General features: G+C 38.3%; 1 protein-coding gene across 3 annotated transcripts in view; it reads left to right on the top strand.

The window, feature by feature from the left end:
* The first annotated feature begins 4,490 nt into the window (after positions 1–4,490).
* LOC102222437 (collagen alpha-1(XXVII) chain B-like) overlaps positions 4,491–23,525 on the top strand; it is an 81,756-nt gene continuing 62,721 nt past the window's right edge. For all 3 annotated transcript variants that reach the window (XM_023343772.1, XM_023343771.1, XM_023343773.1), the window contains exons 1-4: positions 4,491–4,946; positions 6,838–6,902; positions 10,671–11,827; positions 15,411–15,464. In XM_023343772.1, coding sequence (XP_023199540.1) covers positions 4,894–4,946; positions 6,838–6,902; positions 10,671–11,827; positions 15,411–15,464 — 1,329 coding nt within the window. In that variant the 5' untranslated portion in view covers positions 4,491–4,893. The remainder of the gene's footprint in view (positions 4,947–6,837; positions 6,903–10,670; positions 11,828–15,410; positions 15,465–23,525) is intronic.

Raw genomic sequence — 23,525 nt, 5'->3', positions numbered from 1 at the left:
TAAAAAGCTGTTTGTCCTAAGTCCACAAGTAATTGCAGTTTGTTTCCTCTTTTAACTCAGGTTTATTGATTTTTTTTCATCACTTGGGGTTGCACATTTGGCTGTAAAAATACAACTTACATCACTGTATAAAGATGAAAATCGCTCTCGTGTTAGCCAAAATTTGCCTTTTTACACATTTATCCAAACACAGAGTAGCTTTATAATTTATTGGAGTTGGACTTTGCTCCCTTGCTGTCTACAAAAATGTTCCACTCTGGTAATGACCAGCCCTTATATTCATAGATCTGCAGCATATTTGAGTAAGGTTGTCTTACTCAAATATGCTGCCAATAGTGGCGATAGTGTTGGTGGTAGCAGTGAAATTGCATCAAATTTGCTATGCTGTGTGGCAAAAAGCCCAAACAGGACAACAAACAAACTGTTTATTTGAAGGAAGACAATAAAGTGTTAGCTCAGAAACTAATTTCTCTCTTGTTTTTGAGCTGCTCCCGGTCATTACTTTTATTATCACTCAATCTTCCAAGTATTTCAACCTGGGGGTTAGTGTGGATCAGACTTTTGCTGCTGATGTACTTTTCTAACACCGTCACCCTCATACCTGCCTTTAGGGAAACTCCTGCGGTCATCTACATGTCCCTTCCAGCTCCTCAGTTCTTCTCTTACCTGCTTCACCTCTATATCTCTTCTAAAATCTTTGACCTCTTGACGCTGCTGGCAGATGCCTTTTCCTTTGTCCAGTTTTCTCTCAGGGGAAAAACAAATTTCAAAGTCCAGTCTTTAACCCTAATAAACCCTCGCCCTCATTTTCAGTACTACTGATGTTAAGGGGCAACACAACTCAATTCCAAGCTCATCTTTTCACTTGTGTTACTTCCTCCAGTTTTATTTGCACTGTGGGAACCATTTTGTTGATTTATGAAAGGATAGGGTTTTAATTTTTCTTTTAAACAAAAGCAAAAATGTTCACTCATATAGGCCACTCAAAAGTAACCCCCCCAAAAAACGTATTAATTTTAAAATATAAATATTATATTAGCTTTATAATTTGATAACAGATAATTTTTTCTGCTTAAGGATTGACTTCTTGTGGCAAATTTCCTGTTCTAATGTATGGAATGAGTAAATGGAGCACCAGGGCATGATCTTATTAGATCCAGCTGTGCCTCCTCAGAGGTTGCCTGCACTCAAATTCCCAGGATACAAGAGTACAACAACAAAGGTCTGTGTTTATCTAACCAGAGTTTCCATCACTGGAAAATGACAAGGAAGGATGTGTGTGAAATGCATTTTTTGGTACTTCTTGTAAAAATAGAACTAAGGCCCTTCAAGTGCTTTCAATCTTACCAAGTACTTTGCTTTATCTAATTAACATAAATATATATATAATAACATGTCAGTCATTCAGTGAATGAAATAGAATTATATGGATATTTTACACAGATGATTTTGACACTGGATTGCAGAAAAACTCTGAACAGCTGGCAGGGAAGAAAAATAATAATTTATTTATAAAATACTTGTTTAAAATCTAACCCTCCATTGGTCAACACTGCATTAGCTCTAAAAATGTTTCATATTCTGGACCACCAGCATGGTTCTGTACATAAACAAAAACAATACCTGTCTCTAGAAAATCATTACATGAAAAAGTTTAGCTAAGTAACTTTTAAGCAGTAGTCTGTATCTTTATACATTTTGTTCAAACTGATACAACTCTTGAGTTAATTTCAAACAATTAACTCGAGAGTTAATTGTTTGAAATTACTCTCACTAAATGATATTATTGAGAAATGCCTCAGTAAAATGTAAAAAAACCCTTTTTATTTTCAGCAGAAATAAAAGGTCTTGGAGTTGAGCTCTTGGGAATTCTGAAAGAGTGACAACTGCACTGATGGTTTTGGTTGTTGACAGTAAAGCTTAAGCTGCAGGAACCCTTTAAAGGTTCCTAGTCCATGTCTTTCTGGATTTCCATCACAGCAACCTTGAAGTAAACAGAACACCAGGTCAACAGGTCAAAAAGTCTCAACTGGGATGATGAGTGAAGATTGTAGGACAGCAAAGTGGTCAAAGCATTTTATATCTACATTCCTTCCACTGTTTTATCATAGTAGTGTATCATAACCATTAAAATGCTTTAAAAATATACTGTAACTTTATAAGTCTGTGTTGAAATCATATCTTCTTATGTGTAATTATCATTTTCTTGGTCTTGTTTGGACCCAGGAGTGACTATAATGTCTGTAATTATCAAGCTGTGAAAACATAACTTTAAATGAAGGTGTTTTATTATACATTAGATCCTTCATTGCTTGACCTCTCCTCCACTTTAGTAGAATATTAATGAGTTATTTTGGTTCCCCATGGTTACATATTTGCTTTTTGTTTTCAATATGAATAAACTTTACTAAAAAATAAAAAGGGAAGAATAGTAAATTCCATTTTTATGCTAACACTGTAAGAAATAAGACGATAAGAAAATTACCTTGTATGATTTGAATGGAAAGGACAGAACGGAAACCATCATGTGTTTTATTTTAAAACTGCAAATTAAGTGCTACAGCTCAATAAAAACTCCTTTATGCCCTCCAACATCTGCTATCACCTGTCCTTGGGTTCAGTGTAACAGAACTTATTCAGCTTTCAAATCCGAGTCTAAAAAGAATTGTCTCTAGCTGCTAGTATTTCTTAGATCTTTCTTTGATTACTTCTATTTGGAATGTACAAATTCAGGTTAAACAGTAGAGCTCAATGAGTTGCTATTATGGGGACAAATCGCTTGATGGAACATGTTTGTGTCTTAATTCCATTAGAGGTCCTGAAACTGATACTGAAACTTGAAACAATAAATAGGACAAATTAGTGGTGCTTCACAGCAGTTACTTTTAAGGATAAACTGCAGAACACAGTAAAACATTTCAAATTCATAAAACCAATTCATGGTTTATTTGCCTAAACTATGCAGCTGTAATTAACATGCACAGTTTTTTAAATAAAAAGTTCAAATGAGAAACTAGACAAAATAGGCAAATATGTGATTTAAAAACAGACTACTTGCTCTTGTTGCCCAACTTTTTGAAAAATCAAGAGTGTCTCCCCTGAGAAATTGTGCCAGTCTCAGGTCCCAATCTGATACTCCAACCTCGTGAAACCTTACTCTCCAGATTGGAGATCTTCATCTTGGCTCCTCCGCTCGCTCTGAGGACATTGCCTTTCCTGTCTGTGAACTTAAATTTGTGGTAACAAAAGCTGACATCTGATGTTGCTCAGACAGGTAGATGGGAAGTGATCTTTCAAGGTGGTGAGCTCCCTTACTTCCTGACCACGAGACGATGAACTGGGCTCTGTGTGAGGAGGAGGGATCCAGTTGCAGGCAGCTGAATCAGGGCTCTGTTGGTTCTCTCCTGGACACTGTCACAGCGTGTTTGTTGAAGGTGGGTCAATGAGGACTTTCTTTGGCAGAGGAATTTCACTTAGACACACACCAGAACCTGTGCACCGTAAATTCCTCTATGTACAATGAGAATGGATGTGAATACAGGTGTCAGGTGGAGGGAGGTTGTCAAAAGTAGGCATTTTGCTAAAAGTTTAATGCAATTAAGTAATTGTTAAATTCTATTGTCAGGTTAGTGTCATGTTTGCTTTTGCTTAATTAGACCTAACACAGACAGAGCAGGTGTGAAGTGCAAACAGGCTAATTGTTTGGAGGTCAAATAACTTTCCAAGTATCTCGCCGCAACATCATTTAGTTTGGTGAGTTGTCACCAAATGTGATGTGTTTAAAGCCAAAGAGCAAGTGGGTTTAAATACAGAGCCATGAAAATGGTATTTATCCCCTTACAGAGACACACTTTTTTGCTACACTTACGTTTTTTAATATCAGCCAAAGATAATCTCAGTAAAAACAAAATGCAGATAAATGACAGGATGTTTTAAAAGTATAGATAAAAATCACATATTTTGCCCAAAATTGATACTCCTTGCTTCATTGTTATATTTTTTTGAGAATTCATGTCTTATTTTCTGTCAGAAACAAGCATCTTGGTTCAATGGGAAATTATCTATCCATTATCCTAGCAGTGCTGCGAGGGGGCTGGTAATTGAGGATTTCACCTCTAAATCACTCAAATGCTGTAACTACTACGAACTCTAAAAAAAAGTGAAAAAAAAAAAATAATTTCAGTGGTGGGTGGATACTGTGGGGGCTTTTGCATGGGTCTCTGGAATGCTTGCTGCGGCCCTGTGCACGTTTTAAACGTAACATTCACGTAGTAAGGAAGAACATTTTATCACAGCTGAGCACGTGCAGCCTGAGAGGGTCCAGCCTGCTGCGAAGACACACCTTCAGCTGCAGCTCCAAAACGTGTTTCCCTGGATGTCAGCTGAGGGCGACAGAGGGAGGCGCCCCCTCCCCCATGTCCCCCACCTCCTCCCGGTTCTCAAGATTTCCCTGAGTCCACAATAAACTTTCATTTTGGAAAGTCGTCACACACTTACACACTCATCCTTGCGCGTCATCCTGTATCGCCAGGAAAGCTGCACAGCATTTTTTTATTCTTGCTGTTGTTGATATATTACAAAACGCATGGAGAAGAGGCGGAAAACTAAATAGAAGAGCGCACAGGTGGAGCGTCTTTTCTTTTTTTTTTTTTTTTATCCCGTAGTCATCTTCTTGGAGACTGCAGAGAAAATAAGGACACGACAATGACATAAAGCGGCATTATCAGTGTTTGATTCTTGCTTTGTTTATTTTTAATTCTTACTTTATTTTATTTTTAATTTTTGCGCTTTTACTCTGCGCACAGCTCCCCAAGGAACACCTGGGATGGAAAAACTTTGCCTCCTCTGTACTCTGGATAATAAAATCTCCCGGGAAATAATGAAGTAACCGCTATGGAGCCGGACAATGCCCCGAACTCCAAACTCAAAGCCACTGGAGTCGGGGGGTGAGTCGATAGACTAAATCAGCGCTTTCCTTTAATACATTTCATGGTTGAAAAGGTTCAAGATGAAATCCTAAAATGTCTTCTTAAACATGCCCGAGTCTGAACTAACGAGCGTTTAGAGGGGGGATGATGTTTGTAATGTGCGTGTAACGTTGTAAAAGCTCGCTAAAGTACTTGCTGAGTCCAGGAGAAGTTTAGATTTGTATGCAGATATGAAGTGGAGCGGGCGGGATACTTTAATAAGTTGCAGATAAACGTGTGGAAACAATCCCGCCTGTTCTCTCTGCACAGTTCAGTGAAAGTCTGAGCTGTTCGGCTGAACTGCTCCTCAACTTGTTTCAGAATGAATTGCCAAACGATCTGGGACTGATTTGTGGGAGGTGTGCGTGAGGCGGAGACAGTAATCATCTCCTCCTTCCTCTTTCCCTCTCATCCCCGCTGTGCGTCTCACTCAGCTGGCCGACCGGCTGTCCCGGAGGGAGGGGGAATTATTAGGTTTTTTTAATAAGGCCAAAATGTTGCATCATTCTAAAGTGTTTGTAAAAAAAAAAAGTTTTGGTCACACTCTGTTTCTGCTGCTAATTTATGTTTAGTTTAACAAGTAAAGTTTATTAAACGGGTTCGTTAGCCGGTGAGAAGAAACGTTGTTCTGACTCTGCAAGGCTACAAATGTTAAAGATTCCCTGCCACAGCTTCCACATTCAACAAACACAGTACAAAACCACTAAATTAAACCTTTAATCAGTGTGTTTCAAAAAAATCCAACATGATCCAGACAATAGTTTAGATTTTCATACTGTACAGTCTAGTTGGATTAATATCAATATGTAGTTTACTCAATAGAAAATCTCTCGTGGGAAAAACAAAGCCCAAACCATGCACTGTAAAGATGTGGCTAACTGATTAAAGGGAGAATGTTTATTGGGATTTGCTGATCTAAATTAGTTTTCACTTTATAGAAATATTCACACTTGTGAAACAATATGTGTTTTTATGTAGACCAATGCTAAGTGGTGCCAATTTGTGAAGTAAAAACAAATAATCCATGGAATTCCCAATTGAAGAAAAACAATAAATCTGAAAAGTGTGGCATGAATTTGCATACATCTTAAGTGTGTGTATGTGGTAATTTATGCATGTCTCATCGTTGAGGACTGGTGTCCTGACATTTTTAGATATGTGGGTCCTTTTGTAAGTAAAACTTTATTTTCACCCGTCTGCCTCCTTCCTGCATTTGGGTCCAGATCTTCAACATTTTCGAACAATTTTCAACACCAAGCTTTGACCACCTACTCAGCTTACAAGTATCAACTCTATATTGAATGCTCATTCACATAAGCATTAGAAAGCACAGCTGTTTACATTTATGTGACTTATGGACTTATGCAGTCCTCTCTCTCTTGCTGCCCTGGGTAGCTGCCCATATGACAATTATGGAAAAAGAACTCATTGGCTTTGCTTGTGTGTTTAGGGACAGTGTCCTGCTGAAAAGAGACCTTTGACCCCAGTCTCAACTCTTTTCAGCCTCTCAGTGATTTTCTCTTAGGATTGTCCAGTATTTATCTCCATTCGATTCTCCATTAATACTGATCATGTTTCCATGACAAGTTTGTCATGTTGAGAATACAGGTCGCATTATATTTTAATTTATAGTCTGATATATCAAATTGAAAAACAATAGTAAATGTAACAGTTAAAATATCACTGTGCTGCTGACCAAGCTTTTAAATGAAAAACATCTGAAGCACTAAAATTTAGACTTTTTGAGACTTTTCCACAAAATTTTACAGCTACAATTTTGACAAAAGATAAAAACTTACTTGGACGATTAAAAAAAAATGAATCTTTACTATTGATGAAGCTTTCCAAACTTCTCTGTTCTTGTTTTTAGGAGAGCTCTGATTCTTTGGACTGTACTGGTTTCCATCTGTTCTGTGAGGTTTGCACAAGCACAAGGTAAGAAAACCGAGGAGAAAGATGCATAAGTAAGGTTTTTATTCCTATACACTGTTTACCTGTTGATATCTGAAATGTAAGAAATAAATGATTAAATATTTGGGATGCTTTCAGTGGATTGAGTTTTAGCATACAGAACAGACAAAGTTTGAACTATTTATGTGGAACAGCAATAAAACAGGATATGTGTAAAAGAGGTCAACATGATACAAATTGTTGTATATTTTAATTATATCAGGGTGATAAGCACAATTAATTGCTTGCATTATTCTTTTAGAAAGTCTCTCTTATCGAACCACATTAGCTATATTGATGTTGCTATGTGATGCACTCTGATGTCAGCAGTTTTGTTTTTGCATCCCACATTTTTAACAAACTTCAACCTTGTTTTTAATCCTTTACAAGTATGTTGCATAACTTTTAAGTAAAAAGAAATCAAAAAATCCTATATCTGGACTTCTTAATCTGACAAGATATTTTATATTTTCTTATATTTCGTTTTAAAATAGTCTTTTTTATAATATTTTTCTCCTTGTGTTTTGATGACTGATCGCTGTGCGGCTTATAGAAAAAAAATCTGCTAATAAAAGTAAAGGGCAGAAAGTTCTTGGATCGTAGGTAGTTAGTTAAAAAAAAGAGCCTTAGTTTTAAATCAGAGCCTTATTACTCCACTTTTTAGTGCTGAGATGATTAACAGGGTAAAAAATGTTTGGAACTATCCAGGGTTTTGAAAACTCAATGCAATATAGTTAAGTTAATCTGAGTTGGAGGTACTTGTCTTTTTGACTGAAAACATTACATAGTAGCATGTGTGAAGGCTGAATAGACTGGAATCATGCAGAGAAATGTCTAATATGTAAGTCTTACTTGCACATGGATTAGAAAGAAATTCTAGCGATATTCTAACCTTGAGTAGAATACTAGAGTTTCACAGTATGTAACTACTTACACAGATGTTTTAAATAAAAACATGTGAGAAGATTGAATCCCTCTTCTGTAAAATAGCATAGCAACAAAAGTTCATACTGCAGCAAAACAATGTAATTTATTGATTATTAGGTTTTTTATGTTATGTGTAGATGTCGTCAAAGCTACAAGTAAACATGCTTATTGCAACATACATAAAATAAGCATATGCTGAAATTATTTGAAATTATTATATTTCCAACGGTTTGTCTTGTGTGTGTGTGAGTGTGTGTGTGTGGGGGGGGGGGGTAAAGGAACACTGTATCAACCATCTGACTCAGCAGTGCACAGCAACAGATAGGGGAGGGGCTGAACGTTGCTACTTTATAATTCATATAGTCAGATAAATTGCTAGTCACTCTGTAATTTCCTCTACCATCTCATTAAAAGAATTCAAAACTTGGCACTTCATTATCAAATTTAAAAAGAAAATAACATTTAAACATGGAGAACAGTTACTTTATTACTTGATAGTTTTCTTTTCATTCATCCATATTCTTTCACTTAATCAAGATTGGGTTACTACAATAACAGGTGTAGGCTTGTAACCCTGGTGTTCGAAGACCATAAGAAATATATAGTCCCTCTGATCATTTCTACACATGCAAACTCCTGTCACTGAGACCCCAGGGCAGGATTCAAACTTCTTGCTGCAAAGCAACAATGTTTCCAGTTGTTCCACTGTGCAGCCCTCTAAAGGAACAATTTATTTTATTTTTCTCTCGTACATGCAGGGAGAAACTGCACTGAGTACAGGGGAATAGATTTACTCAGTGGCTCTTCTTCTGTATAAGTTTTGCTTTCTGATTCAGTTACTTTCTTGCCAAACTTGTCTTTGCATAAAATTTTTATTCGCTTAATATTTTGTTATTTTTGTTCTGCTCATCAGGAGGTCACCAAGAGCCGCAGGCAGCCCGCCTACCCACTCAGATTAAAACATGATGTGCAGAAAACCCTGAGAAAACACAACACACAATCATAGAGCAATTTTGCTTTTTCATGCCTTATTAACAATTCAAATCGGTGCTGTATTAGAAATTGACTGTACATGGTCTTTCTGTGGGATGTCAGGGATTTTTTTATAAGTTTTTTTTTTCTCTATGCCTGAGTTTTCAAGTCTGGCTGATCTCCCGCTGCCTCTGCAAACTGAGCAGGGTTTCCCTTCTCCTAACAGGATGTGTGTCTATTCTTATTTTTCTAATGCTGAGCTGGAATTTATTATTCAGCAGTTTAATTCAATCTAGCTACCATCTGTCTGCTAGTTATTCAGAAAACAAATGCATGACGTAGGTTTTTATGTTAACATCCAGTGTATGCGTAGGACCCAAAAACACAATAAGTTGTTTTAGGTTGTGCAGTAGTTAAAAAAATCTCCCCTCCCATTTTCTCTTGTATGTTTAAACCTTTTATAATACAAATGACTGCAAGTGTGACCTAAGAAAAAGAGACGAGTTGGTAATGGAAAATGTCCTAATGAGTTTTAAAGCCACAAGGATCAGTTTTAAACTCACATTGTTTGTTTTTAGACAGTGGGCTAAAATCTGTTTTCTGTTTTTATAATTCATGAGGACTGAAAAGCAATTTGAGAAACCACAAATTGTTCTGGCCTGATGCTTCCTATCATCAAAGTTAGTTTTGATATTTGAATTATTTATTTGAATCATTTTTCTCTAGCGTGGAATAATAACAATACAAACAACTTTATCCGTCCAAAAAGGTAGAGATAGCTACAAAAATGCACAGGTGTTAACCCTGAAAGCACATTGTCTTTTAGCAGAGGTGTATATTTGAGAATGCATATGGAATAGAGGAAATTCACAGTAAATTCAAAGTTGTGCACCCAGTTCTGTAAAAATATATCACTGAAGCCGTTTGTTGTATATTCATTTAATGTTCAAGTTCGGAAACGTGTTAAAAGAATTTCTGCCCATAGTGACTGCATGGTGTAGCTGAACTTCTGATTGGAACTCTATATTCTTTCATACTACAGTTTTCTTGTCCATGCTACAGGATGTAGTTGCTTTAAGAACAGACATACTATCTGGAATGCAGCAAAAACAAGGTCTGCCTCCTTTTAAACTGAAATGTGGGTTTAATTAAGCTCTTCCTCAAAGGTGTGAATCCAATTTGGAGCAATGCACCATGCAAACAGCACAGCAAGGTGTGAACATTACTCACATTTTCCTCCCATGAGATGCAAGTAGCAATTAAAACCTGCGGCAAGCACTGCAGTATGTTTCTGAGCACAAGCTCCCGTCAGAGGAATCATCTTTAATCAGCAGACATTACCAGATATCATTTCTAGCTGTGCACCTTACATTCCCACAACCATCCCCTCCGGGGAACTGTTCAGCTTCTGTTTGCTGAGATTGTCCTAATTAAGTCTTGATGTAAGGATTACATAATATCCAGCAACCCCCTAAAGCAAATGACATATGACCCTATATGCGAAGACTTTAATGCAGTCTTTTTGCTTCGGGTTTTCAATTAATCTGGCTTTAAAACGGTAAATTCCCAGTATTGCTTCACGACATATTAAATATCACTTCAGTTCCTGCTTTTTAAATTTTGTTCAGTTTATGCTTTAATGCAGATCACTGGAGTGGAAGACTGATTGAAGAGTTTCACTCACTTTTTTTCTTTGAACGTCTCCCACATTGCAATGCAGTATATGGAGTCATTTTGTACGTATCTAGGTTGTACCTCCATCAAAGAGATGAAACTGGGAATTAAAAAATAACATCAGTACATTTTTCAAATCCCACCCAAAACACAATGACGTCTCTCCTGTTTTTATTACAGATGTGGATATCTTGCAGCAGCTGGAGCTGTTTGGGCGAAGGCCAGGTGTGCCACCACCAACAGGGACTCGCTCCATTCCTGTTGGTGTCATCCCCGTTAAGTCCGGCTTCATCCTCACTCCGAGGGCCCGCCTCCAGGTGCCGCTCCGCACCATCATCCCTGCTAGCTATAACACCAGCAGCCTCTCCCTGATCATCAGCCTCTCTGCTCATCGCTTCAACAGCGCCTTCCTTTTCTCTGTTCTGTCTAAGAGAAAGAAAGTTCAACTCGGAGTGCAGTTCACACCGGGGAATGTTTTTGTACACGTGGGGCACAAGAACTCTGTGAGTTTTGACTATAACGTCTACGATGGACGGTGGCATAATTTTGCTGTGGCTGTACGAGACCGTCAGGTATTTTTGCACACATCCTGTGGTGAGAAGAGCTTACATGGACATTTGTCCTCGAAAAAAGACCAGAGCCTGGATCCAGAGGGCTCCTTCCTGCTGGGCAAAATGAGCCACAACTCAGTACCATTTGAAGGTGCAATCTGTCAATTTGACATTTATCCCTCGGCTGAGGCAGCTCATAACTATTGTGATCACATTAAGAAACACTGCAGAGAAGCTGACACATATCGGCCCGTTTTTCCACCCATGCTACCTCTATTTTCAGACCCGGATATTACTTCAACTCATACAACTTCATCATCACTGACAGAGAGATCTTTAGCTACAGAATATGCTGTTGTGTCCATTTCTCCACCAGCTAATGTTGGATTGGAAAACCTTCCCAAATTTTCATCTCCGACTGTTACTGCATCTCTTCGGATCATAAATCCACTAGATCAGAAACACTTTGTCAAAAACGCAAATCAGAGGGATAGTAAGTCTTCAGGAGCTTCTGGGAAAAGTTTACTTCTGCCTGTCTCCGTCAGACCATCATCAAATCTCAGGACCACGGCCTTTTCCACACAGGTGTACGTTCCCCTTGAAAAGGAACTGACCACAGTAGCTCCAAGGAAACCTGAGCCAGAAGTGACCAACAATTTCAAACCAACCGCACTCCCTGCGGTGACTCCAGTTGCAACAGATGGCTTTCAGACATTTGACCTGGAGCCGACCCAGTTCTCACTGCTAGCCGGACCACCTGGGCTAAAAGGAGAACCAGGACCACCGGTGAGTGGTCAAACAAATGTGTATCAGAAATCTCTGAATTGATGTGCAGGCGTCTGGTGTGATGTAGTCTTGCTGGAAGAAATGAAACAAGGTTTTAGAACTGTAGTAAATCCAGAATTTTGTTTTGAACTTTTCAGGATCACACTCATGGATAAAAAGAGCAGTTTATTGTTTCAGTGTTGCTGTGTTGTTTTCTTTTTGTTTTGTTGCCTGTATCTGAAACAGGTACAGGCTTAGATTATAAAATCACTAAACTTTGTGGTCAAGTGATCTTGACAGTGTGGCTAATGCTAATGGTAGAGAGTTTTCCACTTGCCTCAATCCTTGTTTATTTTCCAAGCTGCCAGTCATGCATGTGTGAGGTCGTAGATGCTCTCAGTTCACACCACTTTGGTGCTCATTTTGGGTGATCATTCCTTTCAACAGCTGTGCAATGATAGCACTTTGAAGCTTACTTAGTGGGGTGTGCAGTGAGGTGTAAGATTTCTCCGAGGTGATGTGTTCTTACTCCAACTTCTGAAATGGGTTAAAACAATTTAAGGGATAAAACACTACTACACATTCAACTATTAAAACTTTATGTTGTGTTGTGTTGAGGGCATAAACTTTCCTCCTCTGGCACTTCTGAAAAACATGTAAAAAGCCTTAAAATAAACTCATCATGCCATAAAAGCACAATCTCACCCTGTGAATTTTAGAATAAAAGTAAAAATTTTCATGTTTGAAATATTGCACCTATAATGTGGCAATTATAGGTGCCACAGTTAACATCTTTGAAAATTTAAAATAAACATAGCTAAATGTATTTGCTTAAATTAACCAAAGTTTCTTGAAACTTTTAATTACTAATTCACAACTACATGTTTTGTTGGGGAATGCAATAAATTTCTTTTAGCGACACTTCAAGTTTGAGAAGACAACTGAACATGTCATTTCAGTAAAGAACATGTGTTGCCCACCATATATAAGAAAGCTCCTCATCTAAGCATGTCCATCATTGACTGAGTAGTGATTTAAAAGTTTTTTTAGTCAACTGTGGACACACAGGAGAATGGTAAAAGAGGTAAAAGATATTTTATAAATCTCTCTGAGAGACAGATATAGCTAAATGTTTCTTCTCTGGGTCAGAATCTAAAAGATTGTTCCCAGGTGAAATCCCAAATCAGATTTTACTGAGCATGTTGACTATGGTGTCCTCACCATCACATTTCCCTCCTCTGGAGGGCATTCAAGGCAGACTTGTGGTCAATATTAAAGCAGAGAAGCTATTAGGCTCAGGTAGGACTTAGTGGTAGCAGGATTCTCTCCATTAAAGAAATGTATGCTTAAATCCAGTGGATTAATTATCAAAATACTATTGGTTTTAATTATTTTTTTATTGCAGAGGTCAAGACCAGAAAAAAACACTTAGCAAACCTAAAATAAAGCAATTTGAAAAAAAAATTCATGCTAATGGCACCAACAGATCAGACAAAGTTAGCAACAAGCGAATATCCGTCTTTTTCAGGTAAGGTGTCGGGGGCATTTATGAATTTATTACAGCTCCGCCCCTTGTTGTTCACTTCCATTTCAAGAAATTTATAAGAAAAAACAACAACACAAATCTGTTGCTATAACAAACAAAGTAACTGTGGGAGAATTTATTGTAGATTCATCCAGTCAAGGTTTGCCTTCTCCATATAATATTTCGATTATGCTATGTTCAATGGTAAGGTGGTGTTATTGTCTGAGATACATTGAACATGCTTTGCAAAACAGACTTCATACTATGACACTTTCGTATCATGAGACTTTTTGGCAGTCTGGATAGGACTTTTGGAAAGTCCTAACCAAACGTCTTAACCAATCCTAAAAAGGAGAAAAATCACTATCCAGATGTGTCCAACATCAGTCCTCAAGGGCTGGTATCCTGCATGTTTTCATTCTTTCCCTGGGTCAGCATCTGAATCAAATGAGGGTGCATTAGCAGACCTCTGCAGAACTATACAATTTTAAAGAGGTAGTTGGACCATTGGAATTAGCTGTGTTGGAGAGGAGACACATGTGGAACTGCCAGGCCACTTGAAGACTGGAACTGATCAGTCTTCCGTGTACTACACCGACTGGCAAGATCTTGTTCAGCCACGTCTCAGTGAAGGCTGGATGATGCTGTCAGATGCAATTGAAGAGTGACTTCAGCTCCAACAGCCTGCAAAGTTGAAGTTGCAGCAGAAAATAGTGCATGCAGCGTGCATCAGTTTGCTGTTAATGGAGCAAGTGAAAGATCCCCTACTGATTGTATCCATCATCAAAACTGGTTCCAATAGTTACATGCGAATCAGAACAGGAACAATGAGCAATGAAATAAAAGACATCATCTAATAATTCTGTCTTTCTTTCAAATTGTGTGCCTTTCTGAGTTTGTCTTGCTTGCTCATTTGAGAAGTACGTACAGAAGTACGGCAAGCTGGAGGTGGCAAAACCTTGGGCGATGTTCTGCTAGAAAACCTAAATCCTGCCCTTCAAATGACACCATCAACTTTGCAGTGAAGTTTGAGGTATTAATTTATCTTGCATTGTCAACAATGTGCAAAGTCGTGTGCAATCTATAGTAACTCCACCGACCATTGTTGACTATCTAATTGATCTGCAGACAACAAGTTCATCCCAGTTGACCTCCAAAGATGGAGTGGAGTTCACATCTGAATTGTCAAAGTTTTTTTTTTGCAAGATAAAAGGTCACCTACTCAGGCACTTACAAACTTCATATACTGTAAATGCTTGCGGATACAAAATGTAAAGGTTTGGACAAGTTCTTAGGAAATTGGCTGAAGCTGTGACTTGGCTCTGGCCTGATTAGTGACTGAAGCTTAAACTGCTTTATCACGCGTGGATCACCTGATGGCTGCAATCAACAGGATCTAAAGTTTGCTAAAAAGCTTTTTGGCTTGTTAGACTATTTGCTGGTTAATTATAATCAAACATGGGTTTCTTTCCAAGAGATGTAAAAGTCTTCAGTGTGTTTGGAATTATTACATAAACCCAGAAGAGGCCAACAAGTTGTTCTTGGGCCTGCTCCTCTGTTTTTCGTTTAACTGCTTCAGCTGTGAGAAAGTAACTTAAAATCCCAAGATATCAAACAAAATCAGGTTCCACAGACTTGACCCCTCATTAAATGTGACCTTTCAGAGCTTTGTTAATCCATGTGTGAAATTGTTTTAAAGCTAGCTGATGCTTGTAATTAATGTGATTGGTTGTGGCTGGAACCAGCAGCGACCTCCCAGCCAGCACAATGACTCAGACTTACAGTCTATGCAGTGTTGAAATAATGTTGGTTGAATGAGGGCCTGCATCATCGTTTAATAGGAAATCCTCACAGATGGAACAACACCGTGACTGCAAATAACACTTATCTAACTTCACCCAACATGTGATAAAGTGGAAAAAATGTATTTAACTGAGTGAATGTCACTCAAAGAGTTTGGGCCTTCTTTTTATATTTCTCTCCTGACATGACTAAAGGCTGTATCTTTAATTTTGTCTTTTGTATTCATGGCCCTGATTCATTTTGACTCTTGACTATTTTTAAATCTTTTCCTTTCAGGGTCCCCAAGGATTTCCAGGATTGCCAGGAATCCCAGGGAAAAGGGGCCCCAGGGTAAGTGAATCACATGCATAGGTGACAAGTTTTTCATGTTGAGTGTCTTACACCCCTTGAATTTTTTCACACGTCAGGGTTTAAGCACATAACTCAGTGTAATTCTTTGTGATTTTATGTGATGGAGCAACACAGTTAGCACATAATTGTCAAGTGAAATGAAAAGAATAAAACTTTAAGCTTAGCTTTTCTTTTTCATTATTTTACAATAAACACCTGAAAACTGTGACATAGTTTTGTATTCAGCCTTTCTGAGTCAATTATTTTCAGAACAGTCTTTTCCTGTAATAATACCTACTTGTCTTTTGCAGCTTCTAATAGGGTTTCCATCAGAATTAACATTAATTTAACTCTATCCTTCTTCCAATCAGTCTTTTCTGTTACTGCTGAAGAAAAACATTTCCATATAGCCACTTTCTGAACATATTCATGAGAATGGGGAGTGTAGTTTTCTGACTTGTGATATTCATCCTTTATTGTCATCTGGTCAAAGTTGTGGTAAACTTTATATAAACATAACTCTAATGGCATCTTTTAAAAATGTCTTTCTTTGTTCCACTCTTCCATAAAGGTCAGATTTGTGGGGGTCACAGTTAATAGTTGTCCTGCTGTCAGATACTACAAATTTAACTCAATTCAAGGGACTTAGACAAAGACTAAGAAGTTAGTTTTTAGGAAGGTGCTTGATTGTGGAGGGATAAATAGACAAGTTAATTTTACATCTAATGGGCAACCATTAGCCTGGGCACTGCCATCCTGTGCAATTCCGCTTGATTAAAATCTGGCGTTACTGACAGTCTGGGTTTGTCCTGTTTCCTTGGATTATTTTGGTAGAATTTCAACCAAGCCAATCAGCATACAGGAGAAATTGTGGATGGTGATATTGATTTTCTGCATTGTTTTAAAATTGTAGTCTGCCTGTAGTTTTAGCATTGGCAGCGGAGAAGGTGAACGAAACCGTTCAGTCCGTGTTGGCCATGCTTCCAAATATTGAATCAACATCAACAGCCACCTTTTTCGGCTCGGCATTTCTCTCTTTGCAGTGGAGGATGGTTGTTTACATGCAGGCAATTTCCGTAAAGCTTCATAGCGTCAAATCGGCACATTACATACGTCACGAGTCACTTGAACAGAGTCCATGCCTCCAGGAAGCAATCAATAGCCAAGTGACCTGAACCTCTTCATGAAACAAATAGCGTAGAACAAGAGGCTGCTGTCGGAAAGAAGCTAAAACTGCTGTAATATGATCTCTTTCTTGAGTGTACATGGACCCTCACAACACCTGAACTATGAATCTTTAGCTCCTCCAAAGTTACGCAGAGTCTCTGTGATTATTCCTCTTTTTGTTGGTTATCCTTCCAGTTTTCATGGATAATGTCAAGTTTGTTTGGAAGGTTTATTTAAAACCTGACATTGCATTAAACCTCTCCACAACCTTCTCCCTTACCTTTCTGCTATATTCCCCAGTCTTCATGTTTGTTCACTCATGCTCCCTAACAATACTCTGAGGGCTTCACGGGACATTTGTGTTTATAATGTTTGTAATGCGATAAAAATACACACTGATGATCTCCGTTTACACAGTTGCAATGCCTTTTATTTAGACGTACTCGAGTAAAATGGGTTAAATATTGCTTCTTACTTCACAATTATGTGCTTTTTGTTGTTGGTGTGTGAGATAAAATCTCCATTAAATACAATAAAATTTGTAGTTGCAACCTGACAAAATGTGAGAAAAGTTAATTTTTTGTTTTTTGAATGGCATTATACCTTCAGACAATTACTCTCCTTTCCATTTTCCCTTCTTAGTTCTCCTTTAATATTTGCTGCATTCTCTAATTCCTGTGATGCTTTCATCAAAGCAAAGTGACACCTATTAGTTGAGTACTGACATAGAAAACTTTTTAGTACTCTGCTTTTGATCACACTGAACATGCAGAAGGCTCTTTGAAGTGTGGAGAATTACTTAGCCAGGCTTTCGTTTGCTTTGGCTCTGGGTTTGTTCAGGCTGCGCTTCACTGCTGCCAAGGTCAATTTGTAAATTTGAAGCGCAAACAACCACAATCTACAGATCTGTGGACTGTCTGTATATAAAAAGGATTGAATGTGCAACATGGAGGGTAGCGTGAATGGGGAAAAAAACTGATGTCGCTACCAGTGTGCATTTGCATTTTCAGAACCAGCAAAAATAATGATTGTTAGAATTATAGTATTATAATGCAGGCAATATGTTACAATGGAGGGACACTTCTCATGCATTGGGTCTGCAACCTTTCCTTTAAATTAAAATTAAAGTTTATTTGTATAACAGAAACAAGGCAGTTCAAAGTGCTTTAAGCAAAAAGAACTTTGTGTGTATTGATGATTTTAATGATGACACTTGGCAAGATGTAATGTCTGTTACTGGTTTTCACAGCTGTTGAATATATGATATGTTTATGATGTTTTTTATGCTTTCATGATGTGAATCACTTTGAACTGCCATGTTGCTGAAATGTGCTACAAAAATGAATGATTGACTGATAAAAAACATCAAATAGTCACCAATTGTGAAACAAGTAGTAGATATAACATTTTGTCAAATGCCATCATCAGAATCATCAATGCACGTCAAATAGGCAGGTGGGTTTTTCGCATTGAGTTAAAGGTACTCAGTGTTTCAGTTATTTTGCAGTTTTCTGGATGTTTGTTTCAGAAGCTGAATGCTTTACTACCTTTAATCCGAGTCTTACATTGAGCTGAGGCTTTCAAACAAGTTAAAAAAACTCGGTAGAAACGGTTACCAATGTGTTTTTATGTTGATGCTGCACGCTACGGCAGCACTCGTCTGTTGAATTAAATCAAGCAAAGGTGAAGTTTCGTATTTCAATGGTAGGATGCCTGTTAGCAGACCTTCTGTTGGAGACCTTGCACTGCTGGGATTTGTCTGTGTGCTACCTACTGTAGCCGAGCCGTGGGGCCTCCGGGGTGGGTCCAGGGAACCCAATCTCTTTAAACACGGAAGAAAGAAAGCTTTGTCCCCATCTTATTTAAGGCATTTAAAACCCTGTCTGGAGCTCAGTCGTCCTGTGCAGTAAAATCTATAGAGCTCATTCATCATCAAACTTTTGAAATCCAACCAGTCATGCCGGCACAGAATCGAAGGGTATTTAAGTTTCCTTTTTTTTTTTTTTGACTTTGTGAAATATCCTAAATGATTCGGATGATTAGGGGGAAATGCTCAACAGCTCCACAACATAATCCACAGAAACTCACAAGTGGATTCTGGTATAAGGAGTTTCCTGATTCTATTTTTAGAGTTTATACTTATTAAATGGACATCAAGGCTCCTTCATTTTCTCTTATTTGTAACAATTTGTTGAAAAAGAATAAATAGACAAATGTTTGAAGAGAAAAATGTATTTAAAAAATGCCTCAAATAAATTATAGAAGGGCAAACATGTAAACCTGTTTACCGAGTAAGATTTGATTCACACAGAAATGCAAGTTGAAGCCCAGGCTTCGTCCAGTGATGAAAAAACTCACTCTTTCCCATCATACACATCATAATTCAATAGCACCATTAGCTGTGACCTGAAGTCATCAGTTTCTAGCAAAGCATTAACTTGTTTTCCAGCGGTTTTAACTCACGTTTAATCTACTTTCAATATTTACTCTGTAATACTTTTGCATACACAGTTTATGGTCAGTTAACTGACTGAAAGCTGCCAAGGTCCAGTGGCTACAAAATAAAATTTCAAATCGTCACCCTTTTGCCACCACAGTTGGGAGTTGGTGTGAGCTTTTTGTGCCGATATGCTGTGATAATTTTCACCAGACATGCTGTGTCTGTGCATTATGGGGAAATTTCTGTTAAAATTTACATTGCTGCAGACATGTTGTGGTTTATTCAGCTGAATCTTTGCAAACATTTTGAATCAAAACTGGAGTAAAACAGTTTTATTTTAAGATATGTTTAAAGAACGTGTTGCATGGAAGCACAAAATGATCCCTGATTAAGAATTAATGGATGCATTTACACCTTTTACAGCATTGAGTTGTTCTTTAAGTGGGGCAGTAAGTAAAGAGGAATCAGAGAGCGTTGGTGCTCTCATCAAATTTTATTCTTGTATGGTGACATAGTTTCTGAAATCCCAGTTATTCCATTTGAAGATATATACATTTAAACTGAAACACTTGACAGTACCCACGGTCCTTCTAGCATTTATAAAGTTTAGATGCTCCAAGAAGGTTGGGATGTTTGTGATGAATTTTATCCTCATCAGGAATCTCTGATGTTCAAAGAGAAATTCCAATCTGCAGCAGACCATGACCTCATTCCAGCTCTTCTTTCTAGGCTGGATATTGAACAGATTGCAGGGAGGCACAATCTAAGCAACTCCAAAATATTGGCAAACTATGAATAAAAATGTCCAGCATGTCCTGAAAGCTGCAGGCATTCTTACTCATCATAAAAGCTAAAGCAGCTGGAATCACACAGTGCTGTTAGGAGTGTTACCTTTCAGACAGCAGGGTGTCATGTCTGACTGGTCAGACGGTCTCACCACTGCTTCCACCTTGCAGCGGCTCTAACTCATGAAAACATCCACGTTCCGCAGCCGGCTATAAGCCTACCGAGAGCCAAAGTTTAGCCGGCCCTCTAGGGAATGCTTGAGAGTGGATCAAACGAGGCTTTGTGAAGGGAAGCTGACCTGCAAGCATGCAGTCGGTATGTGATGCAGAGTTTGTGCAAAGCTGGGTCCATTTGCATAAATGTCTTGAGAATGATTGACACTACATAACATAAAATACAGTCTATAGAGATTAGAGTTTTGGCAGCACTATTCTGCCACTGTTTGACTGGTGAAAAAAGTTGAACTGATAAATGAAAGTCATGTGTTTGCATGCTTTCACAGTTCCTTAGAGAGCTCTGTCATCATTATTGACTGGGATATTTTCCATTGATGCTTAAGCTTTAGCTAACTGGGAGCACATTTAGAGCTGAAATTAAATTTTAGAGGCTTACAAAACATTCCGTTATTACGATAAGCAATTCATGCCATTGATTAGTCATGCAAAAGTAGCATGTGCCAATCTGTAGATTTCAATGTTTTTAATTTGCTCAATATTCCATTGATATTCTAAACATAAATTCTCTGTGACATAAACTTAAGAGATGTTTAGTGGTACCAACATGTGGTGCATCTGGCTAGCAGACATTACTGTTGGTCCAGAGGGGAAGATTTAGTTCACATTTAGAAGCAGATGTTTGGTTAAAAGAATTTATGAAATGAAAGCATTAATGTTATTGTTCATGAAAATTATTGCAGTGAGGAAAAGGTGAGCAAGCAAGTCAGATTATCAGTTGTTAAATGAAAAGACAACACATTTAATAGTTTAACTACGCATTCACAAATGAGCACTATCATCAAAACAATGTTGACATGGAGCCAAGATTTCACTGAAAACCTGATCATTGAATCAGAGGAGGTGATCAGCTCCTCAAAAAATCTTTATACAACTTGACCTTGTTTGGCAATCTTTTATATTACAACTACAACATTTGTTACATTTCATTGGGAATCCCAATACAAAGGAAAGCAAAATTGTGAAGTGAAAAATTATACTGTTTCAAAACTTTAACAAATACAATTCTTAAGTGTGGCATACAGATGTTAGAATAGGACCATCTTTTGCTGCACTTGCCCCAGATTTGTACATCGTGGGAATGGATTGAACTCTGTACTTTGGTTTTCCTCCCGTCCATACATTCATCTTCTATAATCACCTATTCTCTAAGGGTGGCAGGGGAGCTGGTGCTTATCTCCAGCGGTTATCGGGCAAGAGGTGGGGTCGCCAGTCCATCACAGGGCAACACAGAGACCCACAATACAAACAATCATACACACACACTCTTTCTCCCAAATGCAATAGAGAAAGATTACAATCAACTTAAAAGTCATGGTTTTGGACTGCAGGAGGAAATCAAACTACCTGGAAAGAACCCACTCATGCACAGGGAGAACATGCAAACGCCATGCATAAAGACAGGGATTTGAACCCAGAGCCTTTCTAGCTCTGAGGCAACACTGACACCAACTGAGTCAATTCTAGCTAATTGACTTGATCTGATTTAAACCATTCTGTTGTAGGTCTGACTGTACATTGGTTATCCTGCAGCAACATAGCCATCCACTCTAGTTCCAAGTTGCAACCTCTAACAGGATGAATATTATTTAGCTTTGTCCATCTTCCCATTAGCTTTGACTGGCTTCTCTGTCTCTGCTGAGAAAGGAATCCCCAAAGCATAATGCCATCATCACCATGCATCCCGATGGAGATGGTGTGTTAAGGTTTAGACACAGTGTCAGTGTTCTACCTTAGCAGCTTTTCCCAACTGAAAATGGGTGATTTTTTTTTCACTCTTCCTGAAAGTCCAGATTTATGGAGTGCATACCATACATACCATACATAATATTTTGTGGATCTCTGTCGCTCCTCCAGAATTACCATGAACCTCTTGACTACTTCTCTAATGTCCTTCTTGCCAGGCTTTCAGTTTAGGTAAATGGCCGTGTGTTGGTAGCTTTGCTCTTTCCATTTTAGGAAGATGGTTTGGACACGGTGAACAAAATGTGTAAAGCTTGGCATATTTTTTTTCCAACCCAACTCTGTCTTATTTTTCTCTACAACTTTTTTTTCCTGCCCTGTCTGCCAAACTTCTGGGGTCTTTTACATAACCAGTGTATGTGTACTGAGATTAAAGTATACACAGATGAACTCTATTTAGTGAGGAGGTGACATTTGTGTATCGTTGTAAAAGGTGGCTGAATACTGAGTACTGAACTTCACTGCATTGTTTGAAAAATAGGATCAAATTGAAATATATGTCATTGAATGTGTCTGAATTATTGGATGATTTCCCCCCAGCTTCCTTTTTTTTTTGCATAGTACCTGTAAAATTGAACTGAATACAAATGGATGCTTTTCACACTTTTCAAACTGACTTTTATTTTTGTTTTATTTTACAATTTTGTGCTATTTTTGTTGATGTTTTACTTAAAATCCCAATAAAAAGATCAAAGTTTGGCTTTGATAGAGTGAGAAAAATTACTTTTGCAAGTCACTGTGTTTGGCTTTAAATGACTTACTTTGAAATAAAACAAATGCAACCTTTTTTTTTATATAAAACCCCCCAATTGCATAATTGTTATGCAAATGATGCAGTATTTCCAGTCATTGTGTCCAAAGATTTCAACTGGTGTGTTCTGGCTTTCTGGGCAATAAAAAACAGTGGCACCCTTGCAAAAACCATCAACTCTCGTTGCAAACCCTGCACACAGATGCCCCTCCATCTGCAAGCCTTAGGTGTAACGGTGCATGTGTGTTTCTGTGTCTTGTCAGCGTTAATCTGCTTGTGTTTAGTTGCTGGTTCCCACCTAATGGTTCCTTGTCAGGAGCTCATCCAGTAGTTATTCAAAGCACTCCATTCCTCCTCTCACCTACCTGAAGATGGATGGACCGAGAAACTCGTTCTCACCAATATTCCTGTCCCCATTGGGATGCCACCCGCCCAGCCTCTCATCAGCACTCTGCCTCCTTATCTTATGTACGGCAAGAATGCAATTTGTAACACTCTGTCCCAGCCTCCTTATTTCTCTCCTTCCCCTCTTCCTTTTGCTCTCTATTTTGAGGTAATGACTTCCATACGTTTTAATATTGCAAGTGAAAGGGGGAATGGTCTGAATAGAGGAGAGAGTGGAGGAAATCTATAGATGAGCTTCTGTTAAGTGTCTCCATATGTCCAGCAGCCAGCGCTGGGGAGGAAAGAGGCTTGGCCAGCTCGGGGGAAGAGGAACTGCCTCGGCTGTTTGACTCCTTTCCACAGCGTGATAACAGACAGACGGTGTCTGAATCCACCCAGCTGTATACTTACACCTCTCCTCCCTAGTCTGCTGCGCTCACAGTAATTCTATCCGATGACTCCCACCTCTGGCTTAGTGGGGGGAAAAATGCCTTTGCTTGCAACCCGTGGAAATTCTGACCAAGATGAAAAACTGACAGAAGATACAGTAGCTCACT

This window comes from Xiphophorus maculatus, chromosome 12, assembly GCF_002775205.1.
Source record: "Xiphophorus maculatus strain JP 163 A chromosome 12, X_maculatus-5.0-male, whole genome shotgun sequence".
NCBI classification, from domain to species: domain Eukaryota; kingdom Metazoa; phylum Chordata; class Actinopteri; order Cyprinodontiformes; family Poeciliidae; genus Xiphophorus; species Xiphophorus maculatus.
This window is presented reverse-complemented; position numbering and strand designations above follow the sequence as displayed.